General features: G+C 37.7%; 3 protein-coding genes and 1 long non-coding RNA gene across 11 annotated transcripts in view; 2 read left to right on the top strand and 2 right to left on the bottom strand.

The window, feature by feature from the left end:
- LOC116257203 (uncharacterized) overlaps nucleotides 1-13,000 on the top strand; it is a 64,210-nt gene extending 51,210 nt beyond the window's left edge. Inside the window, exons 8-11 of one of the 7 annotated variants that reach the window (XM_050078668.1) lie at nucleotides 7,776-7,862; nucleotides 12,125-12,275; nucleotides 12,370-12,401; nucleotides 12,523-13,000. In XM_050078668.1, coding sequence (XP_049934625.1) covers nucleotides 7,776-7,862; nucleotides 12,125-12,214 — 177 coding nt within the window. In that variant the 3' untranslated portion in view covers nucleotides 12,215-12,275; nucleotides 12,370-12,401; nucleotides 12,523-13,000. Of the gene's footprint in view, nucleotides 1-7,775; nucleotides 7,863-9,404; nucleotides 11,073-11,183; nucleotides 12,276-12,369; nucleotides 12,402-12,522 lie in introns of those variants that run through there. The other 6 variants (XM_050078662.1, XM_050078663.1, XM_050078664.1 and 3 more) reach the window with 6 other exon arrangements.
- Nucleotides 1,238-6,866, top strand: LOC126410210 (uncharacterized). 2 transcript variants are annotated; one of them, XR_007573804.1, is made up of 4 exons: nucleotides 1,238-3,115; nucleotides 3,414-5,400; nucleotides 6,498-6,554; nucleotides 6,843-6,866. It is a non-coding gene; the product is annotated as an uncharacterized LOC126410210 (long non-coding RNA). The 2 variants fall into 2 exon arrangements; XR_007573805.1 differs by lacking the exon at nucleotides 6,843-6,866 and having other exon boundaries at nucleotides 6,505-6,556.
- A 264-nt stretch (nucleotides 13,001-13,264) lies between the features above and the next one.
- Nucleotides 13,265-14,292, bottom strand: LOC116258029 (amine oxidase [copper-containing] gamma 1-like). Its single transcript, XM_031635088.2, has 2 exons — nucleotides 14,104-14,292; nucleotides 13,265-13,557 (listed from the first exon to the last, which is right to left on the bottom strand). The coding sequence occupies exons 1-2, from the start codon at nucleotides 14,262-14,264 to the stop codon at nucleotides 13,350-13,352; spliced, it is 369 nt and encodes a 122-aa protein (XP_031490948.2). The 5' UTR covers nucleotides 14,265-14,292; the 3' UTR covers nucleotides 13,265-13,349.
- Nucleotides 14,293-19,029: 4,737 nt separating this feature from the next.
- Nucleotides 19,030-19,428, bottom strand: LOC116257202 (E3 ubiquitin-protein ligase RING1-like). Its single transcript, XM_031633813.1, has one exon. The coding sequence runs from the start codon at nucleotides 19,426-19,428 to the stop codon at nucleotides 19,030-19,032; it is 399 nt and encodes a 132-aa protein (XP_031489673.1).
- Nucleotides 19,429-21,272: the final 1,844 nt, after the last annotated feature.

Here is a 21,272-nt window from a genome sequence, read left to right as displayed (position 1 = left end):
AGGAGATTAAGATTATGTGATGTAGAAATTAAATGGAACAGAATTAGGGCAGATAACACAGAGGTAGAATTTAGGGCAAGTACTTGAATTAGGGCAAATCACGCCAGAAATAGGATTTAGGGCAAATACTGGAATTAGGGCAAATCACGCCAGGACTGAATCCACTTACCGGAGGATGATGTTTACCATGTAAGATTTTCCAGAAATCTGTGTCTCTCCGGCCTGAAACAAGAGTGATTGAGTAGAGAAGGTAGAAGCCAATGAAAGAGAAAGTGCAGTTGGCGTGAAAACCACACTGCAATCCTTAATCACGGTTATTAAGATAACCTAATCAGATTACAACAATTTGTACAAAAATATGTAAAAAATTACAAGTATGCCACCGCCTATAGTATATTTGGGCGTGTGGATATAAAAGAATTGGATCGGGTCGTCTGGACAGACCCGATCTTGGGCGCACAAACTCAACACTAATTTTCTCTTTACACAATTCTCTTAGCTTCTAAGATTTGTTAGATTGCTTTTAATATTACAAGATTTTGCCTCTTGGACTCAAGTATATCTTTGCAACTATGTTTGAAGCATGAAATCTAGTAGAAGGCATAACTTTTAGTAAATAAACTATGAAAATTACATCCACAAGTTTGATGGAAGCAAAAAATGTTGACAAAAATATGTATCATGCGCACATGCAATACACACACACACATATGAGGCCGAGTGTTTTCATTAGCTGCCCAGTTTGTCAAGAAAATTGCTAATTGGCATTAGAGAAAAAAACTCTTGAATCATTTAATTTTGGTACACAAATATGTTTTAGATGCTGAATTATTGTAAGTCAGAATCTCATAAATATTTAAGAATCAAAACAATCAATTTTTTTGCACACAAAAGAAAAATCCAATAGCTGGTTTATCATAAAAAGTGCCTAGTCCACCGATATTCGACATTTTTGTCTGTGTAAATCTCATCCATTGGTAATAATTTTAGAGTAGCTCAATAATGTAAGATCTCAAGAAGTAGTTGTGACCATATTGCGCTTATGCCCATGATGCCTTAGATCTTGGTTCATAGTTCTTTATGGCTGTTAAGTTGAAGCTAGCTATGGGGTGTGTTGACGTGTTTTAGCATACGGGTCTGGGTCTGGACCCGGTCCACTATGTGTTTCTGTTAAGGCTTTACTTATGTCATTGTAAACCCTAACTTTTAGTGTGAATGATATTCTAAGAGAGAGAGGGTCTGGCTGCTAGTGGGCATCAGTCCTCCTCACCCGTGGTTTTTTTCCCTCTTATTGAGGGTTATTTTCCATGTTACATAGTGTTCTTCTCTTTGCTTTGTTTTTTCGGCCCGAAGTGCTGCTGTGTCATACCGTCGAGCCTTGGGGGCACCATGATCTGTCAGGCTCCCTGCCGCTGCTCCCCACTGTCGCGTCCTGCTACAACGACTGCTTGTTCGCTCCTACGCCCCAACGTCCAGTGTCGCTAGTGATAGCCTTTCCTTTCAGCTGCCGCCTGGGTCGATAGCTGTTGGTGCTGCTGTCTGATCTGCGATTGCCTGCTCTCTCCCGAGACGACGCTCCTTGCTCTCAGACGACATACGATGCTCCCTGCTGTGTCGCCTGTTCCAGCAAGTGACCTCCTCTGATCGACGACAACTTCTTCCACATCTTCTGCCTACTGCACAGTCTTTTGTCACCTGATTTTTTGATGCTCTGTAGCTTCTTTCGTTGCTGACCACTGCTCACCCGTCGCCCAGTGTCACACAGAGTCTGCGATCTGCCGTCGTCCAGCATCTGTTGTCGCATGTAATGCTTTGTTCTGTCTTCTTTGTGGCTGAGCATTCTATTCTACTGCCACTTGAGTCTTTGCCTTCTCTACTGTCGCCAAGGCATCGCCCAACCTCTTTGTTCAAGTCTGCCTCCCTTGTTGCTGTCGTAGCCTATGGGCGCCACTTCTGCGCCTGGTCTCTACCTTTGCTAGTAACTCCATCGTGTACCTTGGTGTTTTTTTCTGCCATTCTTCGCTGCAGTGCTTACCTTGATCATGGACAGAATCTTCTTCCTCTACTGTCAATATTGAATAGGCTGATGTTGGGGCTTCTAGAATTGAAAATATTCCAGTTCAAATTACTACCATTCGCCTCACCAAGGAAAATTATCTTCAATGGTTTGTTGCGATCACTATGGGGATTGCTGGTCAGGGCCGAATTGCTTATATAAAAGGGAGGAAGATTGAATCGGTCGAGACTAATGTTGCTTGGGACACATGGTTTCTTGAGGACAACCAAGTTAAGACTTTGATTGTCAACTCCATGTTCTTTGATATTCAACCTCTCATTCTTCACAAGAGGACTGCGAAAGATATGTGGGTTATTTTGGAATAGATGTATGGCCAAAAGAAGAAGGATGTGCGAGTGTATCAATTGATGAAGAATGTTTATGCTCTATAGCAAGGTGAACTCTCTGTGGCAGATTTTTATGCAGCCTTGAAATCTAAGTGGGAGGAACTTGTGTACTACTTAGATGACACTTAGAATTGTCCCCAAGACTATATGCAGCCTTGAAATCTAAGTGGGAGGAACTTGTGTACTACTTAGATGACACTTGGAATTGTCCCCAAGACTAGGTGCATCATTTAGCTAAGGAGTGAAAGAATATGGTGTTTTTTTATTCTTATCAGGATTGAATGATGACTTTGAAAGTATAAGAAGTCAAATCCTGAATTATGAAAAACTGCTTAATATTGAAGATGTTTACTCTCGTATTGAGGCTGAAGCGCAAAGACACCTTGTTATCACTGAGAGAAAGGGGAATCACACCTCATATAATGAAGGATCTGCCCTTGTTAGCTATGCCCCTGTTGGAGATGTCCCACCTCCTCGCAAGTGTACTCATTGCAAGAAGACTGGTCACGCCATGGAATTCTGTTGGGACTTGCATCCTGAAAAGAAGAATAGTCGACGGTGGTCTTCAAATGGAAAAAAGCCTACTTCTGATGCTACTAACTCTAGTGGAGGGAAAACCTTTATTTCTGCTGAACAGATTCATGAACTCTGTGCTTACCTACGTCAGATGATGTGAAGGTTAACCATGCTCTCGCCATTTATGGAGAAAAAGGTAATTCTTGTATGGGGGAATAGATTGTTGACAGTGGTGTCACCCACAACATAACTGACAATCCTAAGCTCTTCTATGAGTATAAGCTCTTATCAGGAAATGAACGTGTTTCTCTTATCATCGATGGTTACTTTGCCTCTATGGCACAGGAAAAGAGAGTCTTTCTTTGTTAAACAAATTTTTAGTGCATGGTGCCCTACAGGGCCCTCATCTTCCATTGAGTCTCTTGTCAGTTAGCAAAATTACAAAAGTGCTGAATTGTGAACTCATTTTGTCTGCCAATCATTGTGTTTTGCAGGACTTGGTTTGATGTCTGAAGGCTTGTATCGAACATAGAAGAAGCGAGAGGATTGTCTTTAGTTGTTTTTTTATTGGCATGAACGCCTTGGACATCTTCCTTTTGGTGTTTTGAAACAGTTATTTCCTTATTTATGTTCTAGTTTGGAATTGTCCATGATATCTTGTGATGTATGTCAATTTGCTAAACATGTTATGGCTTCATACTCTATTTCCACCAGTCATGCTAATGAATCAGCTAAGCTACTAACTGTTGCTTAAAACCCTGAAGCAGCCAGCATTACTGAGCTAAATAGCTCAAATCTATAACTTCAAGTTTCAAAAGAGCCTCATTAGACAAAACTCGCAATGTGCACTAACGCACAGTTAAGAAATGAGAAACTGAATATTATTCAAAGAAGAACAACTGAAGAAAACAATGAGCGGAAGGGGGAGAATTCTCCTTAACATATACACAAGAAGCGGGCCAGCTATCTGTTGGCTAGCTAACAATATATGTAAGTACATTATTGAGATATGTAGTTATGTACTCCAACAGTTAATGAGAAATTTAAGGAATGTAGAATACAAATGCATTCTGCAATTTGAAACTCTGAAGCCACATAAAGTAGATCAAGGTAGATGGACTGTTCTTCAAATACTTCTCTAGCATGATAATCCATCTCTATATGTTAAGTCCACTCATTTAAGGTACAATTTCAGACTATATAAATAATGCTCCATTGTCACAACATAATCTGGTGGGTAGTTTCAAGTGTATTCCTATATATTCCAATAGTTTCCCGAGCCACGTAATTTCCATTGCTGGAGAAGTCAATGCTCTACATTTTACGTCTATAGAAGATTAAAAAAGAGGAACTTTTTGCTGCTTCTTGCATTTCCATGGTATGAGAGGATCTCTTAAAAAGATACAAAACCAGTTGTTAAATGTCTATTATTAGGACCTCCTCAAATGCTTTTCCTTGACAAAGTGGTGATCCATCTGTATATGTTCTGTCTGCTCATTAAAGGTATGATTCCAGACTATATAATTCAAGCTCTTATTTCACAATATAATCTTGCGTGTAGTTTCAGGTGTACTATATGTTTCAAATAGTTGCCTAAGCCAGACAATTTTCATTGTTGTAGAAGCCAATGGTCTATATTTTGCATTTGCAGAAGAAGAAACTTGTTTTTTTTTTTGCTTTTCATGTCTCCTTAATATGAGAGAATCTTCTAAAGACACAAAAACAATTTTTGAATGTCAAAGACTCTATATCTCCTCCCAACCAACACCAGTATAAGCAACTAATTCTGGTGATGATGAAAAAAAAAAAGTTCGCTCCTTCGCGGTTCCTTTGACATACTTGATGATTTGTATTATGACATTCATGTGACAGAAGTTTCTCTCATGTGGCTCTCCTGATTTTAACCACGTAAAGTTCTTCTTCTACAAGCTAATGACAGGGGCAGCGCTTATTAGTCCAGAATTTGTCAACCAAATATGGAAATCACATGTAATAGTTACACTTCTCGCATGAACCATCAATGAATGTGCAATCCTAGGATTAGTGAAATTCAGTTATTTCACTGTAATGATTCATATTGTCACATTTTTTTCATCATTAGTAGCAAAAATTCATGCAAATCACTTAAAATACTCTCCCATAAACTTCTGAGCATTCAGTTGTAACAGTTCTACAATGTTGCCATCACAGTTGTTCCTCAATCCTCTTCATTCTAATGCTCTGTGTTGGAACTTATAAATTTTTTTACAATGATTTACATTTGTATCATTTTATTAGATTGTATGTCATGTTGAGATATCGTATGCTGCTAATTTGCATGGGCTCATATCTCCACATTTCTGTTCAAGTTTCTAATAATAATGAAATTGTATCTTTTATGTTCTATGATCATTGATAACTATTTGTTTTCCAGGGAGAAGATATTGAGGATATTGAAATATTGAGAGTCATTTTTGGAATTTTTCCTACTTACCGGAACAGGTGTGAATTCATTCATCATCAAAAACCAAATTTCAGATTTACCTCATTTTTTATTATTTATGCAGATAGCATCCTTGCTAAGTATCCACCTGGTGACATGTACTTTGTTTCCAAAGCTTTGGATGCCATTTTGTGATCTGTTACTGTCCTTTTGCTAATGAATAATCACTCAAGTTGTTTGCTTTCTTTTCTTATTTACATGAATTTTTTTCTTTACTTCTTATATTGTGTATCCTAATCTTTCTATCATTTGCTCGATGTTGAAGCATATTTAATTTTTTCTCTTAAAATTCTCTATTAAAATTTGCCCAATGATGAATTATTGATAATAGTTCAGTCTCTCAAGAGACATCTATGCATGAATTATTGATAGTAATTTAGATTACAGATAAACATATATTGTTGAACTTGGTAAAATCTCAATTTTGCTGATTTTTATTTTGTGCGATTCCAAATACAAAATCATGATGATGTGCTTCCTCTAAAAAGACAAATTTTGCTTGTCATAGCCTGAGTTTCTTTTTTTTTTCCTTCCTTTCAATGTGCAGTTTCATGTAGGATCATTACTATAGCTCCACTGTCTTGCTTCCGTTGCTTCCCCTCTCTCCCCACTCCTTCTACTAGAAGATGCTTCATCATTTCGGCAAATATCCTATTTGTTGTTTCTGATATATATATATTTTTGTTTGAAGTCATGGCTGAAAATGGTTTTCTTTTATTCTATGTTCTGCTGCATGATCTTTTAGGCAACCTTCAGATTGCTTTTGCATCGCTGTTTTTCATATAACTGTTAGCTGTGGTGTTAGCTCTAATTATGTGAAAAACTTGATACTGATTTGGTATGGTTGATACTTGGTAGTCTATCTGAGGTCTTAAGTTTGAATTTCTCTCAGATGAGGGACCAACTTTAGATTGAGCTAGCCACTACTTCACTAGAGAAGAATGTTCACAATTTTATGTTGAAATATTTTCTTTCTATGCAACTTCTTGAGTACAGAATTTGGCACCAGGCTTAATCTTTTGATTCGTTGCCATCAATGTGGAGAAACTTCTTTCTTTCTTTGCTTGGAAAGAGATATAAAAGAATTTGTTTTTAGTTTTCAGGAAGCTAGCATCAACTCTGCCATTCATACACAGTTAGTCATATATTGCAGGTAAGATGTGTATGACATCATTAGCCATGTCAAGTTTAAGAAGCTTGAAAAGCTCATCTGTGCATGATGCATGAACTGAAATCTTGGCCTGGTGAATATGTTTTAGATGCTAGCTATTGACTGTATTAGTCTTTATTCTGCCAGACACATTGACATAATTGGAGTCACTTGATATGTAACATTTTTGTGTCCACTAAGTCAATGCTCAGTTCAGCTGTCACTTAGCGGGCATGTAATGTCACTCACTTGATGCTTGATTCTTAGCTCTTGATACTGCTATTTTTTCAGGTTGGTGATGCTAGTGGCATGCAGTCTCCAGTTTCCTTTGGTGGTTTTTGTAGCATCACTCGGAACCTCAACAGACTTGCATCCGGTATCACTTAGTACTTAGTATATAGATCTCTATGCCATTATAAAGTTTTGAGTATCAGATCAGTTTATAACCAATTCAGGAATTTGAGCTTTATGTTTGTCATTGTTGCTCTTGTTCACATGCAATTTTTGTTTTGTATCATGATAATAAAATTTTTCAGAACTAAAATTTCCATTTCCTTTTTGTATCATATGGTAAGATGATAACAGAATTTTGCTTAGAATGATGCAACTTTCTTGCACCGTGCAGTTGTTGTTGGGCCTCTGGTAATTCATTGTAATTGTTTTTTCATAAGGTATTTATGAAGCATTAAGTGGCGATTTCTTGGATGAGGCCAGTTTATCACTGTTGAATCCATATATGGTTTGTAACATCCTACTTTGGTTTGGAGATATTCCTTTCTTTGATGCTTGAGTTATCATTTCCAGTCTGAACTGTTACTTGCAGCCAAATTTGAGCTCATCTTGGCTTTTTCAAAGAGCAATGTCAGCACAGTCAGATGCCAATGTGTCTCCTGGCTTCACAAATGAACTTCTCTATGTCAATTTCCAGTCGATGAAGGTTTCAACATTCCCAGATCGAATTTCAGTTTCTTTTCTGGCTGAACTTGTAAAGCCTTTCAGCCAGTTTGCGTTTTGTTGAAAATTCATTTTTCTGATTACATTTATACTTGTTGTCTTCTTAAACTTCATGCAGAAACTGGGGGATCCAGTTCTTCATCCATTTCTGCAGGTACTTGTATCCACAGAAAACTGTCAAGATCTTAAAATGTTACTTCTTTCATCAACAACTTGCCTCTTTTGAGAAAATTAGAAGTCAAGAATCTTCTTGTTATGATTTTTTGACAGGACGTGGTCCAGTTTTGGCCACTGGCAAAGACATTAGGAACTATTGTGCTAAGCCAGCCACAAATTCTTCCATCGATTTTCAAGCAGGTAACTATAGCAATATTCATTTATTGTCCCAGTTGTTGTCAATTTCTGTTACAGGTAAAACCGTAGAAGAGTTGTTTATGTCTGGTTTGATCCGTGGCTGCCACTTCTCTTCTGACGTTTGCTCCCATGAGGAGACTTGAACGAGAAATGACCAATTTGACTGAGCACCACATCTTTCTTCTTCGCCTTCAGATAACTTGGTCATTTTGTGTTTTTATCATGATGACAAACATTGATGGAATTTTCAAAATATTGCAGTATTACCCAAAAAAAAGTTTATCACAAACTTTTTGAGAATGTTGCCAAAACTCATTTTCCCAGAATATCACAAGTAGCATTATTTTAAAAATACATTCTGATTTTTTTTCGCTCCTAACGCTTGGAATAATTATTTAATTTCTCATTAATGTTCCTGTAAGAAAATCAGTAGAAAACTGATAATTTCATTTTTCCAATTATTTTTTGTACGTCTTTTTTTTTTTGGGTCTTATGAGATGACAAACTTTTTGTTAATACCCAAGGAAAACCTCTGTTAAATTTTCATAACAATTGCCAAAATCAAGTGTTTAAGTTTTTTAAGATAATTTTCAATGTTAGCCTACCTTTTTGAGAAAATTCACCCAATTACCATGTTTCCAGAATGGGTATAATCTTTCTAATTTTGAAAAGCGTTTTCCATAAAAGAATAGCTAGCTTGCATCAAGAAGATAAACTATATGTGAATATCATGGTCATAAAATATCACCTTTGTTTTAGAAAAATTGCGTTTTTATCACCAAAACTGCATGAAATGTTTTAATGGATGAAGCTTGTTAATTTGTCAGCATGCGGCCAAAAGATATTTCTTGATGTTAGCATGATATTTTCTTTTTGTATAAAAAACTGGATGTCGATGTATTATATGTTTTCATTTTTTATTTAAGATTTTAAAAACTATTTTAAATTTTGTCAATATGCTAAAACGAAAAAAAAAACGCGTCTAAACGTGTATTTTCGCGTCTTTTGCAATTTTTATTTCGGGCGGTGGCATTCGACTATAATTTGAAAAACGTTTAAATGGTAATTTGGGTAAAAAATGAATAAAACGTAAAACTCAAGACATTTCGAGTTCTTCGACAGAAGGGGGCGGACGAGTTTTTAAAGAGTTTAGGGTTTTCAGATTTGGGAACGGCTCTCGTGCTCAGGTAGGCTTTCCGTTTGATTTTTAGTCCATTTTCATATGTGCGTTGGACATTTTGACTTTTTGTTTACGTCCGTTAGTTTCTATTTATTTATTTTTTTTTTCAATCGATTAGTTTCAAGTTTTTGTTTTCACTCAATTTGCATACATCTGTTGGTCGTCTACTTTATAGTTTATAGTTTATACTATATACCTCTTGTTTCAGTCTATTTGCATATGTGTTTAAGCAATTGTCTATCGCTGTTAAACTTTGTAGTTTGTACGTTTCTTGCTTTGTGGAATAGTTTTGTTTTCAGTCGATTCGCGTATGTGCTTAGGCAATTGTATGTCGCTGAAATGACGGTCAGATTTTATGGCTTCAGGACCTCAGTTGTTTGATACTTGACAGCTGCATAAAATGCCTAGAGGGAAGGACATGTTTTGGTCACATGCAACTCAAAGCGATGATGGGAAGTTGATTTGTGAATTTTGTTCTGAGCAATATGCCGGAGGAATTACACGATTTAAGTATCATTTGGCTGGACTTCAGGGCAATGATGCTGCTCCATGTTCTAATGTGCCTGAAAATGTCAAGCAAAGGGCAATCATAGCTTGTGGAGTTATTTCTGACAGACCCATGAAGAAGGGGAGAATGCAAAGTGGAAGTGAATCACATTCAAGTGTAGGTTCACCATCTTCAGGCAGCAATTTTTTTTGTGGAACTTTGTCTGAGGGAGGAACAGGACAAGGCCAACAACAAACAATTCCAGGCATGATGAAAAAAGTAGAAAAAGATTTTGTGGATAAGCTTCTACTGAAAGGTATTGTAATGAATAACTTGCCTTTCAACTTGCTTCAATCAGTGGATTTCAAAAATTTTGTTGCTGCTGCTACAAATTTTGGACCAAGGTACATTCTCCCGAGCTCTGAAACAACGAGAACGAAACTACTAGATGAAGCAAGAAAAGATGCTCTAGTATATGTTGATGAAATGAAGAAAACATGGACAAAATCTGGATGCACAATTATGTCTGATATTTGGAAAGACACGATTAGAAGCAAGTTCTATATAAACTTATTGGTGAGCTCTCCAACTGGCACCGTATTTTGGAAGGCAAGTCAAGTTGAAAAAGGCCCTAAAAGTGCAGAATTTATAGTTGATTTTTTATCTCCAACTATAGAAGAAATTGGGGCAAACAATGTTGTACAGATTGTTACCGATAATGGAAGCAATTATAGAAAAGCAAAACGTATTCTTGAAGGAAAATATCCAAACATTTTTACCACATCTTGTGCTGCCCATTGCATTGACTTAATGCTTGAAGACATTGATAGTTTAGAAGATGTGAAAAATATCATGTGCAAAGCAAGGCAGGCTGTCAAGTTCTTATATAATAAGCAACATGCTTTAGATATAATGAGAACTTATACAAAGGGAAAGGAGTTGAGGAGGCCCGGTGTGACTAGATTTGCCTCTCAATTTATTTGTTTGGATTCCATCTTAAAACAAGAAGAGGGCCTGAAGTTTATGGTTGCCTCCAATGATTGGAGACATGTTGAAAACACTGAAAAAAATGATGCAAAAGAACTTACAAGGCTCATTCAAAATGAAGATTTTTGGAGAAAGGGAAAAGAAATAATAAGGTTTGTTGAACCATTAGTGAGAGTACTTAAGATGGTAGATGGGGAAGGAGCCACTATGGGCTATTTGTATGAAGCACTTGATAGAGCTAAAGAAGCTATCAAGAGTGCATGCAACAACATGAGAGAATAATATATGCCATATTGGAGTATAATTGACAAGAGATGGAACCGTAATTTGAACAGTCCCATATATGCCGCAGCAGCTTATCTAAATCCTCATTTGTTCTGGAATAATAAAGTAAGGATGAATGATGAAGTTCGGAAAGGTTTGGAGTTAGCAATAGAAAAACTTCTTGTTCCTGAGGATTGTGCAAATATGTCTCTTGAATTGGCCAAATATCAAACCAGACATCCATCATTATTTCGTGGTGAGCTATCCATGAATATTATTGACACTTCTCATCCACGTAAGTGTCTCACTTTTTCTGAATTGTTGATGATTGGTTAAATGTTTTAATTACAAATTTGCGATTGTATGATTCTCAATTTTGTTTGTTTGTTTCTTTAAATTATGTTAGGTGTTTGGTGGTTGATATGTGGATGTTCTGTTCCTATTCTTCAAAGAGTAGCAATCAAAATTTTAAGCCAGCCATGCAGTGCATCAGCTTGCGAAAGAAATTGGAGTGCATTTGAAGCTGTTAATACAAAGAAGAGAAGCAATCTTTTACCATCTAGATTAACTGATTTGGTATTCATTAGAATGAACATGCATTTGCAAAGCATGGCTGCAGAAATAGCAAACATAAATGCAGATCGAATCTATATTGACCATGTGAATCCATTTCCAGAAGCTGAAAATTTAGAGGTTGGGTTGTCTTCAGATTTAGAAGAAGAAGATGATGAAGAATGCGGACCAAGTAGAACAAATGAAGAAGATGACTCTACTTCATGAGATGAAGATTAATTATGGATATGTTCTTTTTCTTTTTTATTTAAGAATGCTTTAAATTGTGTTGGAAAGCCATGAGGGATATAAACTTGATGTTACTTATGCATTAGTTTGATTCTGATTTATGCATTACTTCGACTCTGATTCTGATTCTTGTTATCTTATTAGTTTCTCATTTATTTTACGTTTTTCTAATTTTTAAGAATTTTTTAGATCTTTTTGATTTCTCTAAAAAAAATCGTTTTTTTATCGTATTTTTCAATCCCAGCGTATTATACTCGAGAAAAACTTTGCCGTTTTAAACTCCGAGACTTTATTCGTGACTAGGTGACAGGTGATTTCTTGGATGAGGCCAGTTTATCACTGTTGAATCCATATATGATTTGTAACATCCTACTTTGGTTTGGAGATATTCCTTTCTTTGGTGCTTCAGTTTTCATTTCCAGTCTGAACTGTTTCTTGCAGCCAAATTTGAGCCCATCTTGGCTTTTCCAAAAAGCAATGTCAGCACAGTCAGATGCCAATGTGTCTCCTGACTTCATAAATGAACTTCTCTATGTCAATTTCCAGTCGATGAAGGTTTCAACATTCCCAGATCGAATTTCAGTTTCTTTTCTGGCTGAACTTGTGAAGCCTTTCAGCCAGTTTGCATTTTGTTGATGGACGAGATTGGGTTTTCTGCTGATGATCTGCAAATGCTTGTTCACTCCCTCTCCTATGTGTAAGATTTAACTCTGGGTGGTCATGACAGTTATGAGATATTTGACATGGTTGTTTGCATAACTCATCACATCTTGTTCGTTGGCTCTTTGCAGGTACCAACGAAGCACAACTGCCATGTCTATTGGTGAGCAGTGATTTTAGCTGTTTTTCTTTTTCCCTTTTCTTATTGTTTGTTGTTTTATGACGTAAAACTTGATCACTTTTAGCCTTCACATTTTTACTGATATGGTGCATGTTTCATGTAGTTGCACCTATAATCTATGCACATTTGGCAGCAGCTCAGATGTCTCAGTTCATAAGGGGAGAATATGATTCCTCTGATACTTCAAGCAGCCATGATGGTGTTACCGTACCTTGGCATTTGCAAATTACTGCAATGCGAAAGTTGCACCAAAATGTTCTTCTGTTGAGGGATGTTTTCGGTTGCTCATACTGTGAATAGTTAAGTGTCTCCTAGTTTTTGGTAGTTTCCACTTGCACCTGGAAACATGTGATCGGCCCGCCTCCTCTGGAGTCTTCTTTGAATTTATTTGATCTTTTGTACATGAAGATGGCTGTTCCTTCAACTTTTTAGATATTTACTCTGAGGTCGAGTTTCAGTTAATGTCTAACCTGTATGTACTGTACTTGAACTTGGCCACAGGGCCGGGATAAAAAGAAAGTTGTAACCTGTATGTATGTATGCGTTCTTACAGTTTAATTGTATACGTCGATGGAATTTTATGCTTGTAGGGGTTAACCAATTTGTTCTGACTCTAGATTTTGGGAACATAGTCTGGACTTGGAGCTGATCTTTATGTTTTAAACTTAAAGCCGAAGGTTCTATGTTTTAACATAAACAGGCATGTTCGAGCAGGAAAATGATTCATGTTCCTTCTGTCGTTCAACTTAGAAACTCTTATATTTTATTTCACCACGTCTCTATCACATTGATGCCCATGCTTTCTCAGCTCATACCAGTGGACACTAGGCATGTGTTCACCCATATGTACACGTACAACTACATACAAATGCATGCACCCCATGTCCATTGTGCATACGCAGAAGACGGCTTCAGCAGGAGCTGGTGTTGCTAGGATGCAGAAGGTGCACAAGTCGGCAGATCATTTTCGTAATTTGGTAAAGTTCGGAGTATGGGATTGCTTTCAAAGAAGTTGACAGGCTTCAGATCAAATCTTGCAGAAACTGTTGGCATGATAGGGAAGTCCTCTTGGCATGGGATGTGGTGGAAGCCTAGTGTGTACCACAGCACAATATCCTTGTCCTCTATAGATCGATCCCTGCAAATCAAACACGAAAAAAGAGATCCCTGCAAATCAAACACGAAAAAAGAAAAGGTTGGTTCATGTCAATCTTCACTTATAAAACTTTGTAGCAGAAGGTTGATGTAATGGGATGGGTTTTGGCTGTCCTGTGGCAATGGTTTCTCAAATCTCAGCGGTACCATTCCTTGTGAAAACTAATGCCACTAGTGTAAAAACTGAGTTCTTGGAGGTAGGGATGTACTTAAACGGTCCGGATTTGGGTCGGATGTCATAAGCAAATTCTTCGTAATTCGAGTCCAATTCATAGTTGAATTCAGATAAAAACCAAATTCACATCTGTCTAGTATAGGGTTTGGCATTTGCATGTAACTGGGTAGAAGCCTATCCAATCCCAGTCATATAACAGATTCAGATTCAGTTATCAAACTGCATTTTGAACCTTATACAGATTAGTAAATGGGTTCAGATTTCTTTACCATATCAAATATATGTGATCCTACATGCATCCCCAGAGGAGGTGTACCTCAGGAAAAGGTTCAGGGTTGTGTCTAGTAGTGATACCTTTGGGACCATACAGCAAGAGTATCATCTCCTTCGCTCTGGTATGCGAGCAACCCTTCTGCCCACTCCTCGTTTCTGTTGTAAGGAGTCACCCATATCTGCATTCCATTCAATTTCAAGGATAATATACACCAGCAAAGGCAGGCAATTAACATGAACATTACATGATGAAAGCAGAGTTGTAGTGATGATTAAGCGGTGGTCTTTGATTGTTCTTATTATGCCATTTGTTCATGTTCTTACACTGAATTAATCATGGTAAGCTTGATGAAAGCAGAGTTATAGAAGAAGAAATTGTGGTCAGACAACATGTATTAAGTCTGAATCCGATCTGGTCTTCTGATATTAATTTTTTTCCATATCCGATCTTTTCCAATTCAAATTGGATATATTGACATCCCTAGCAAGAGAAGTATTTCATTCAACTTCCTAGGGGGAAGCCAAAGCACCCATCTATTCTCCTGTCCCCCTAAGGTGTGAGGCTTACTTTCAGTGTCTCGAGGTGCCACCTCTTCCTATGCTTTAACTTGTGCATCAATGACCCCTTTTTTTTTTGCAGCACAAAGAGTTGACGTCTTGGATATTCAAAGCAAGAATTGGCTGCCTACCAACACTTGCTCTAGCCATTGCACCAACCCTCTCAAGGACCAAAGCCATTGGCAATTATGGGAATGGTTGCAGTAACAAATTGTCGATCTTGCCCCTGTAACGAGGCACTGCAATTGGGTGCATGCTTGTAAATTTGATACCTGAACACATCCACTGTGCTTGAAGCTTGAACACATAACTAGCTAGATTTGCTAATATAAGGCAGAGATGAAGAAGGTAAAAACGTCTTGCACAAGGACAAAAATGGAAAGGTGAAAAAATATTTAAAAACTTAATTTAAAATTAATTTTTTAAATCTGTGAGTCGAAACTCAACTATGCCATGAGTTGGGCGTGGTTCTGTTTTTAGAACAAAAAAAAAAGATCCGGTACCATGGGGAATCTGGGGATCATGTTTGATTGCCTGGAAAACTTTTTCTGGCTAACATGATTCAAAAAAAAGTTTTACAGGTTTTTGTATTAAGGGCAATTATAAATTCAACCCATCAAAGAGTCCGTAATTGCGTACAGGTATCTATACATTTTAAAATTACCCCATACTATCTAAAATGACATAATATCTAAAAACACAATCACTTAAGCGGATATTTACTTTAAGACAGTCATAATATCTGAACTTCCTTATAGACATATGCCGACCCACCAAATGATCTTACACGACCCACCCAACCAACCGCTCGCACCGGACAAGGGAGAAGTGTTGCAGGACGTGCTGCGCCACGTCCTCTCGGGTCTGTAAGCTGCTCCGGTCCATGACGATGGAGCTTCTGAACAAGTTGAGAAACGAAGATGCGCCGGCGTCTCCGTTGAACGTCCCTCTTGACGACCACCTTCAGCTCCTCTGGTTTGGAAAAGGATCATCGTTTGGAATTTCAAATGCACCATCCCTGAAGCCGTTTCATGCTCCTCAGATCTTGGTTCCAGCTATCCCATTGCGAAACTGCGATTCGATGTGCGAATCGTCGACCTCAACATCTCTCCCTCTTTCTCTGGTCTTCTGCAGATTGGAACTCCAGAAGTTCCGATGGTGCTTAAATAATAGACTAAGAGATATAGATAGCAACAAGCATCAAAGCGGGAGCGCCTACCCTTCTGATTTATCTTGATAAGATATTCATTTTTTTATTGATATAAAGCTGGAAGTATATTTAAAATCTCCAAACCAATGCTCTCCTACTGAGTGGATTAAATGTTGATGCAGTTTAGACCGGTAGTTGAATATATATCTCTCTAAATCGCATGCGTAATTGAGTCTGAGATAGGCTTCTTAGTTGTCAGATTGGGAGTTGTTTTAGACAAATATTATATCTCTAATTACGTTATGTTTATGCCATCTTGATATGTTAACTATCCGCACGTTATAAAACTTATCAACTGACTAGTCTACTTTGGGTAGATATGTTGTAAGATAAGACCTTTGTTTAGAGAGAGAGTGCTCTTGTTAGAAGGGGCGCACCATTTTTATTTGGCAATTTTCTCAATTCTGTTCTCAAAATTTATATGTGAAATTGGAACAAATAAATGTGTTCTAGTAAAAGGATATATGTTCTTAGTCTTACTGTTCAGATTTCTCATATCATAAATATTTTTTTCATACTTATTTGTTATTTTATATTTGTTATCTCACATACATGTGCAAATGCTTGAGCATGCAAGTAAATGCACATGTTGATAGTATGGTTCACTCTCGATGTACACTCATTGCATATGGAGGAAGGGGGGGTCACCTGGGCAATGGCCCGAGTGAGCGCAGGATTTTTTTTTATACTGAAAAAATCAAAATTCTTTAGTTTGGTTCGACCCGTCGCTCCTTTTAGCTCGACCTACGAATCGTTTGGCCCACCCCTGAAAAAAATCCTGACTCCGCCCATGATAAGTATCACAATAGATCTAACATAGTGCTTTTTTTTTAGTGCCAGAAATGAGGGTATACTCTGGCACTATATTACCCCTAACACCATAGTTAACTTTTTTAGCCAACATCCATGGAAATGCAAGTGAAAACTCTGGTACAATATTAGCACCATAGTTATTTTTTTTAATTGAAGTCTCATTCTTCGTTAATGTTCCCTATCCAACCTGGTGGGAGCAGAAACGGCTTGCCACTTAAGGGCCGTTTGATAGGCAGAAAATATCCCGTAGCACTAGAAATAAAATTTAAACTTTAAAAAAATTTTCTTGCCCATCAAACGTGGGATGAGAAAAACTTACCATTCGTTTGGTTTTCGAAAATTTCTTTTTGAAAATTTCATCTCAACCTGATGGGTAAAAAAATTTACAAAAAAAATAAAAACCCTTGGCTTCTTCTTCTCGCATCAACATCACCCAACCTCACCTCTCGTCTGCTGCCCTCCCTCCATGAACCATCTGCCGCCTTCCTTCACCTTTGAAACTCTCCACTAGGTGGAGACAAGCAGATGGTTTCTCCGCTGAAACCCTCCGCACCCTCTGCCTGGACCGTGCCTCCTATCTTTGCAAACTCTCTACACCCTCTGCCTCAAGTAGGGCTGTTCAATAAGGTCAAGCTCGACTCGAACTTGTTGGATAAACTTGACTTGAACTCAACTTGTTTATTAAATGAGTCGAGTTTGAAATATGAAATGAACTCGATAACCTAAACAGGTCGATCCCAAGTTAAGTGGGCTCGGTTCGGTTAAACTCAGTTAAGCTCGAGAAAAAAAATATAAAATATATCTCATAAAATAATGAAAAAAAGTAGATTGCTCAAATGGGTACACACGTGACTAATATATGAGAGGTCCAATCTTCAAGTCTATATGCCACCTTCTTCTTTAAAAAATAATTTTTTTTAATAAAATGCTTGGCTTGGCTCAAACCAATCTTCTGTTCGAGCGGAATTCGAGTTTTAAGAACTGGAATCGATCGAGTTAATGAAAACAAATATGAGTAGAGCTCAAGCCGAGTTCAAGTTTCTATCAAGACATGGGCTTCTGTGAAGAAGAGGGGTGGAGAAGAAAATAGAAAAATGTGTCCAAAGTCCAAACCCGTGTCTTTTATTAAAAATTTCCATTTCTACCCCACAAGTTTACATGTTTTTTTAAATGGTGTGGTATCTTTTAAAACAATACAATTACGTAGACACCCACAATTAAGCATCACATTAACTAGATTGTATAATCCTCCCATCTTGCACAACACACAACAAGACATCACTTGTAGCAAGCATTAATTGAAGGTGGCCTTTTCAGCCTAGCAAGCCCGAGTATGAGCAACAAACTACCATGTAGTCAATAGCGGATCCAGAATTTTTTGGCTAAATTTCAAACTTTAAGGGGCATTCGTCTTATGACATATACAACATAATTTATAAGAAAATATACAAAAGACAGTGCTCACATTTATAAGAACGAATATACTTATGATGAAATGAGTACATAACAAGAAAATAAGAATAAAGAAAAAGAAAGGAGGAAAGGAGGGAATGAAGAATAAACGAACGTGAGAAGCCTAAAAAGGGAAAAACAAAAAAGTCAGGTTGGGAGAAGAAAGAAAAAGGAGAAGAGAAAGGAAGAAGGATGAAAGAAAAATAAATCATTTCATCTTTTCTAAAATCGTCCTAAAAATTGTTCAGAGAGTTGGCTATTTTCAGTATCTTTTTTTTGTGAATTTTAAATTTTAAATATGGAAGAGAAATTTGCTGTTTCTTAAATTACAATTCTGCGAAATTCAAGCTATGCATAACTTGTTGGAGAGATTGGACATATGAAGAATTTATATGGAATCATTTTACTGAAAATTATCTACACTTTAATTTGTTTTGGAAAATCATTTGATCTGTACCGAAAAAGAAAAATCCTCGAGTCTTATTCCAAGAAACTTCAACGAAAGAACCATGATAGAAGCATCGATCATATTGGAACCGATTCATCTCAGCATATTCTGCAAGATCCATTGGGATCAATATAAAATTGGCTCTGTTATTCGTTTTCCTGGCTATATATGAATGCTTTAGTTCTCCAATTTCCCAGCGAGAACAAAGATACAAGGTGCGAACACTAGAGAGAATGAAGTCACCAACACAATGTGGATGATGCGAACACTAGAGAGAGAGAGAGAGAGAGAGAGGATCGTGTGCCCAAATACTAAAAGATTAAGAGAAAAATATATAGATGGAGTTCAGGCAAATTTGAACTAAAATAAAATGTTGGTGTATATTTGCATTGTCAATATAGACCAAGGATGAGAAATTGTTCATCAACATATGAAATATTATATATCTGATAAAATGTCGATTTACATCTTTAATCAACAAACATGAAAGAAGAAGAAAAGAAGTAGTAAAAATGCATGAAATCTGTCAATAATCTTCAGTCGGCAACTCATGGCGACAGACTGGGCAAGAATGGGCGCCTCGAAGCCATGCCAGGATGCAGCCTTCATGAAATTCATGGGAGCAAGGCATCCTAACCAGGCAGTCTCCTCTACCAACTTCATCCTGGCAAACCACGCACGTATTCTGGCAATTCTCCTCCGCCTTCTTCCTCTCCAAGGCATCTACGGACGCCTTCGACGCTGGGGCCGCCACCGCCTCGTAAGCAAACAGAGCATCGCCGTCGGCCAACTCCTCCAAATCGTCTGCAAGATCCATCTCCTCCTGAGCTTCGGTCATATCTTCGGTCGGATCCTCCAAATCGCCGTCAACATCTTCCCGGAGTTCCTCTGAGTGATAAGTAACGGTGGTGGTCAACGATACCATCTGAACCTTGTTAGTTACAAAGAGATGGGACGAAAATCTCGTAAAGAGATATTAGAAGATCTACCACTTTTGGGAGAAGATTGGACGCTGATCTGGTGTGTGTTCCTCATCAAATCATCCACACCAAGATTGTCGTGATCAAGGAGCATCTCTAACGGCAGCAACTGAAGATTCTTGTTAATCCCTAAAAATCTGTTCCTATCTCAATCTTATAAGTGAAACCTATATAATGGGGTGTACCCCTGCTGTAAAGGTGTGAAAAAAACACAATGAAGAAGAGTTCCCTTTCTCTCGTGGATGTAGGCTTCAAGCCGAACCACGTAATTACTGTCTTACAGTTTTTCCTTCACTTGCAATCTCTGTTTTTTCTCATTGCATACTTCTCAACATGGTATCAGAGCTTGGAGATGATTCGTGAGGAGCCGCTGCAAAAGGAATTCTAAGTTTTTTTCAGCAATGGGGCGATCCAATCAAGTCTGCTCTGCAACGCCTAAAAGATCATCGTAAGAGATGTCGATTTAGCCCATCTCACCCTTCCTCGCTGCCATCTTCTCCCTTGCCAAGCTATAATCAAGTTTGCCAAGCAATACAAAGAGAAGACACCAGAAGAAAAGTTATGAATCCCACAGACATATATGAAGAAAATCCAGAGAAGATGGCATGTCTAGCTCGATCTGAATCCAAGACATGGAAAGGCGAGACATGGAAAGGCGATTCAAAAAATCAAAGTGGTGGCAGAAATTTTCAACGAAACCGCAGCAAACTAAAATGTTCTTATTGCAAAAAAACGGGTCATCTTCGAGAAAGATGCTGGGAACTCGTCGGCAAACCTGCAAGAGACAAGGCAACAACCACTCCTCAAGTTGATCTTGCTCATTTTGTTACAAAAGAGGACTTAGAGAAATTTTTCCAAAAATTCTCAAAAACGAACCTCGTCTCTTCTCAACCGGTCAGCAACTCTATTGAAGGTAACAACCTTGCCCTCCTCACACATTCTAGTAAATCTATATGGGTTGTTGATACTGGTGCCACCGATCATATGACAAATGATCTGACAAGGCTGACCACTATTGATCATATGAACAAAAAATCCGTCTTCTCAGCTGACGGATCACATATTGCAGTTGATGGAACTGGAAAATTTTCCTTTTTTGAAAATAAATCATCTTCAGTTCTTTATGTACCACATCTCTCCACTAGTTTGATGTCAGTTAGCAAGTTGACAAAGATTTACAATTGTATGGCTGTTTTCTCTCCCAAGAATGTGATATTTCAGGATCTGGAAACGAAGAGGGAGATTGGTAGAGGACGGGAACAAAATGGGCTTTATATGGTGGAGACTCCAGAGTCAAGCTTCTTAGTACACACCAATAATGAAAAGAAGAGGCAAGAATACCAGATGTGGCATGCAAGACTTGGGCATATTTCAGACAGAAGCTTGAAAATACGTGTTCCTAATGTCACCATTAATGAACACTCTTGTGATGCTTGCGAATATTCGAAGTCAACTAGGCTGCCGTTTCAAACATCCACTGATCGATCTACGGATTTTTTTTGATTTGGTACATTCAGACGTGTGGGGACCAGCTCCTGTGGAATCCAATACGGGATACAGGTATTATGTGTCTTTTATCGAAGATAAATCTCGCATGTCATGGATATTTTTTCTTAGAAATAAAAGTGAAGTTGTTAAGGTTTTTCAAGATTATTACAATTTGGTATACACTCAGTATGGTGCAAAAATTAAGAAGCTTCGATCTGATAATGGGGGGGAATATGTGAACCAACAGTTTGAGGAATTCCTGAACAAAAAAGGGATACAACCTCAACTTACATGTTCAGGG

The sequence above is a fragment of the Nymphaea colorata genome, chromosome 7 (assembly GCF_008831285.2).
Source record: "Nymphaea colorata isolate Beijing-Zhang1983 chromosome 7, ASM883128v2, whole genome shotgun sequence".
NCBI classification, from domain to species: Eukaryota; Viridiplantae; Streptophyta; class Magnoliopsida; order Nymphaeales; family Nymphaeaceae; genus Nymphaea; species Nymphaea colorata.
This window is presented reverse-complemented; position numbering and strand designations above follow the sequence as displayed.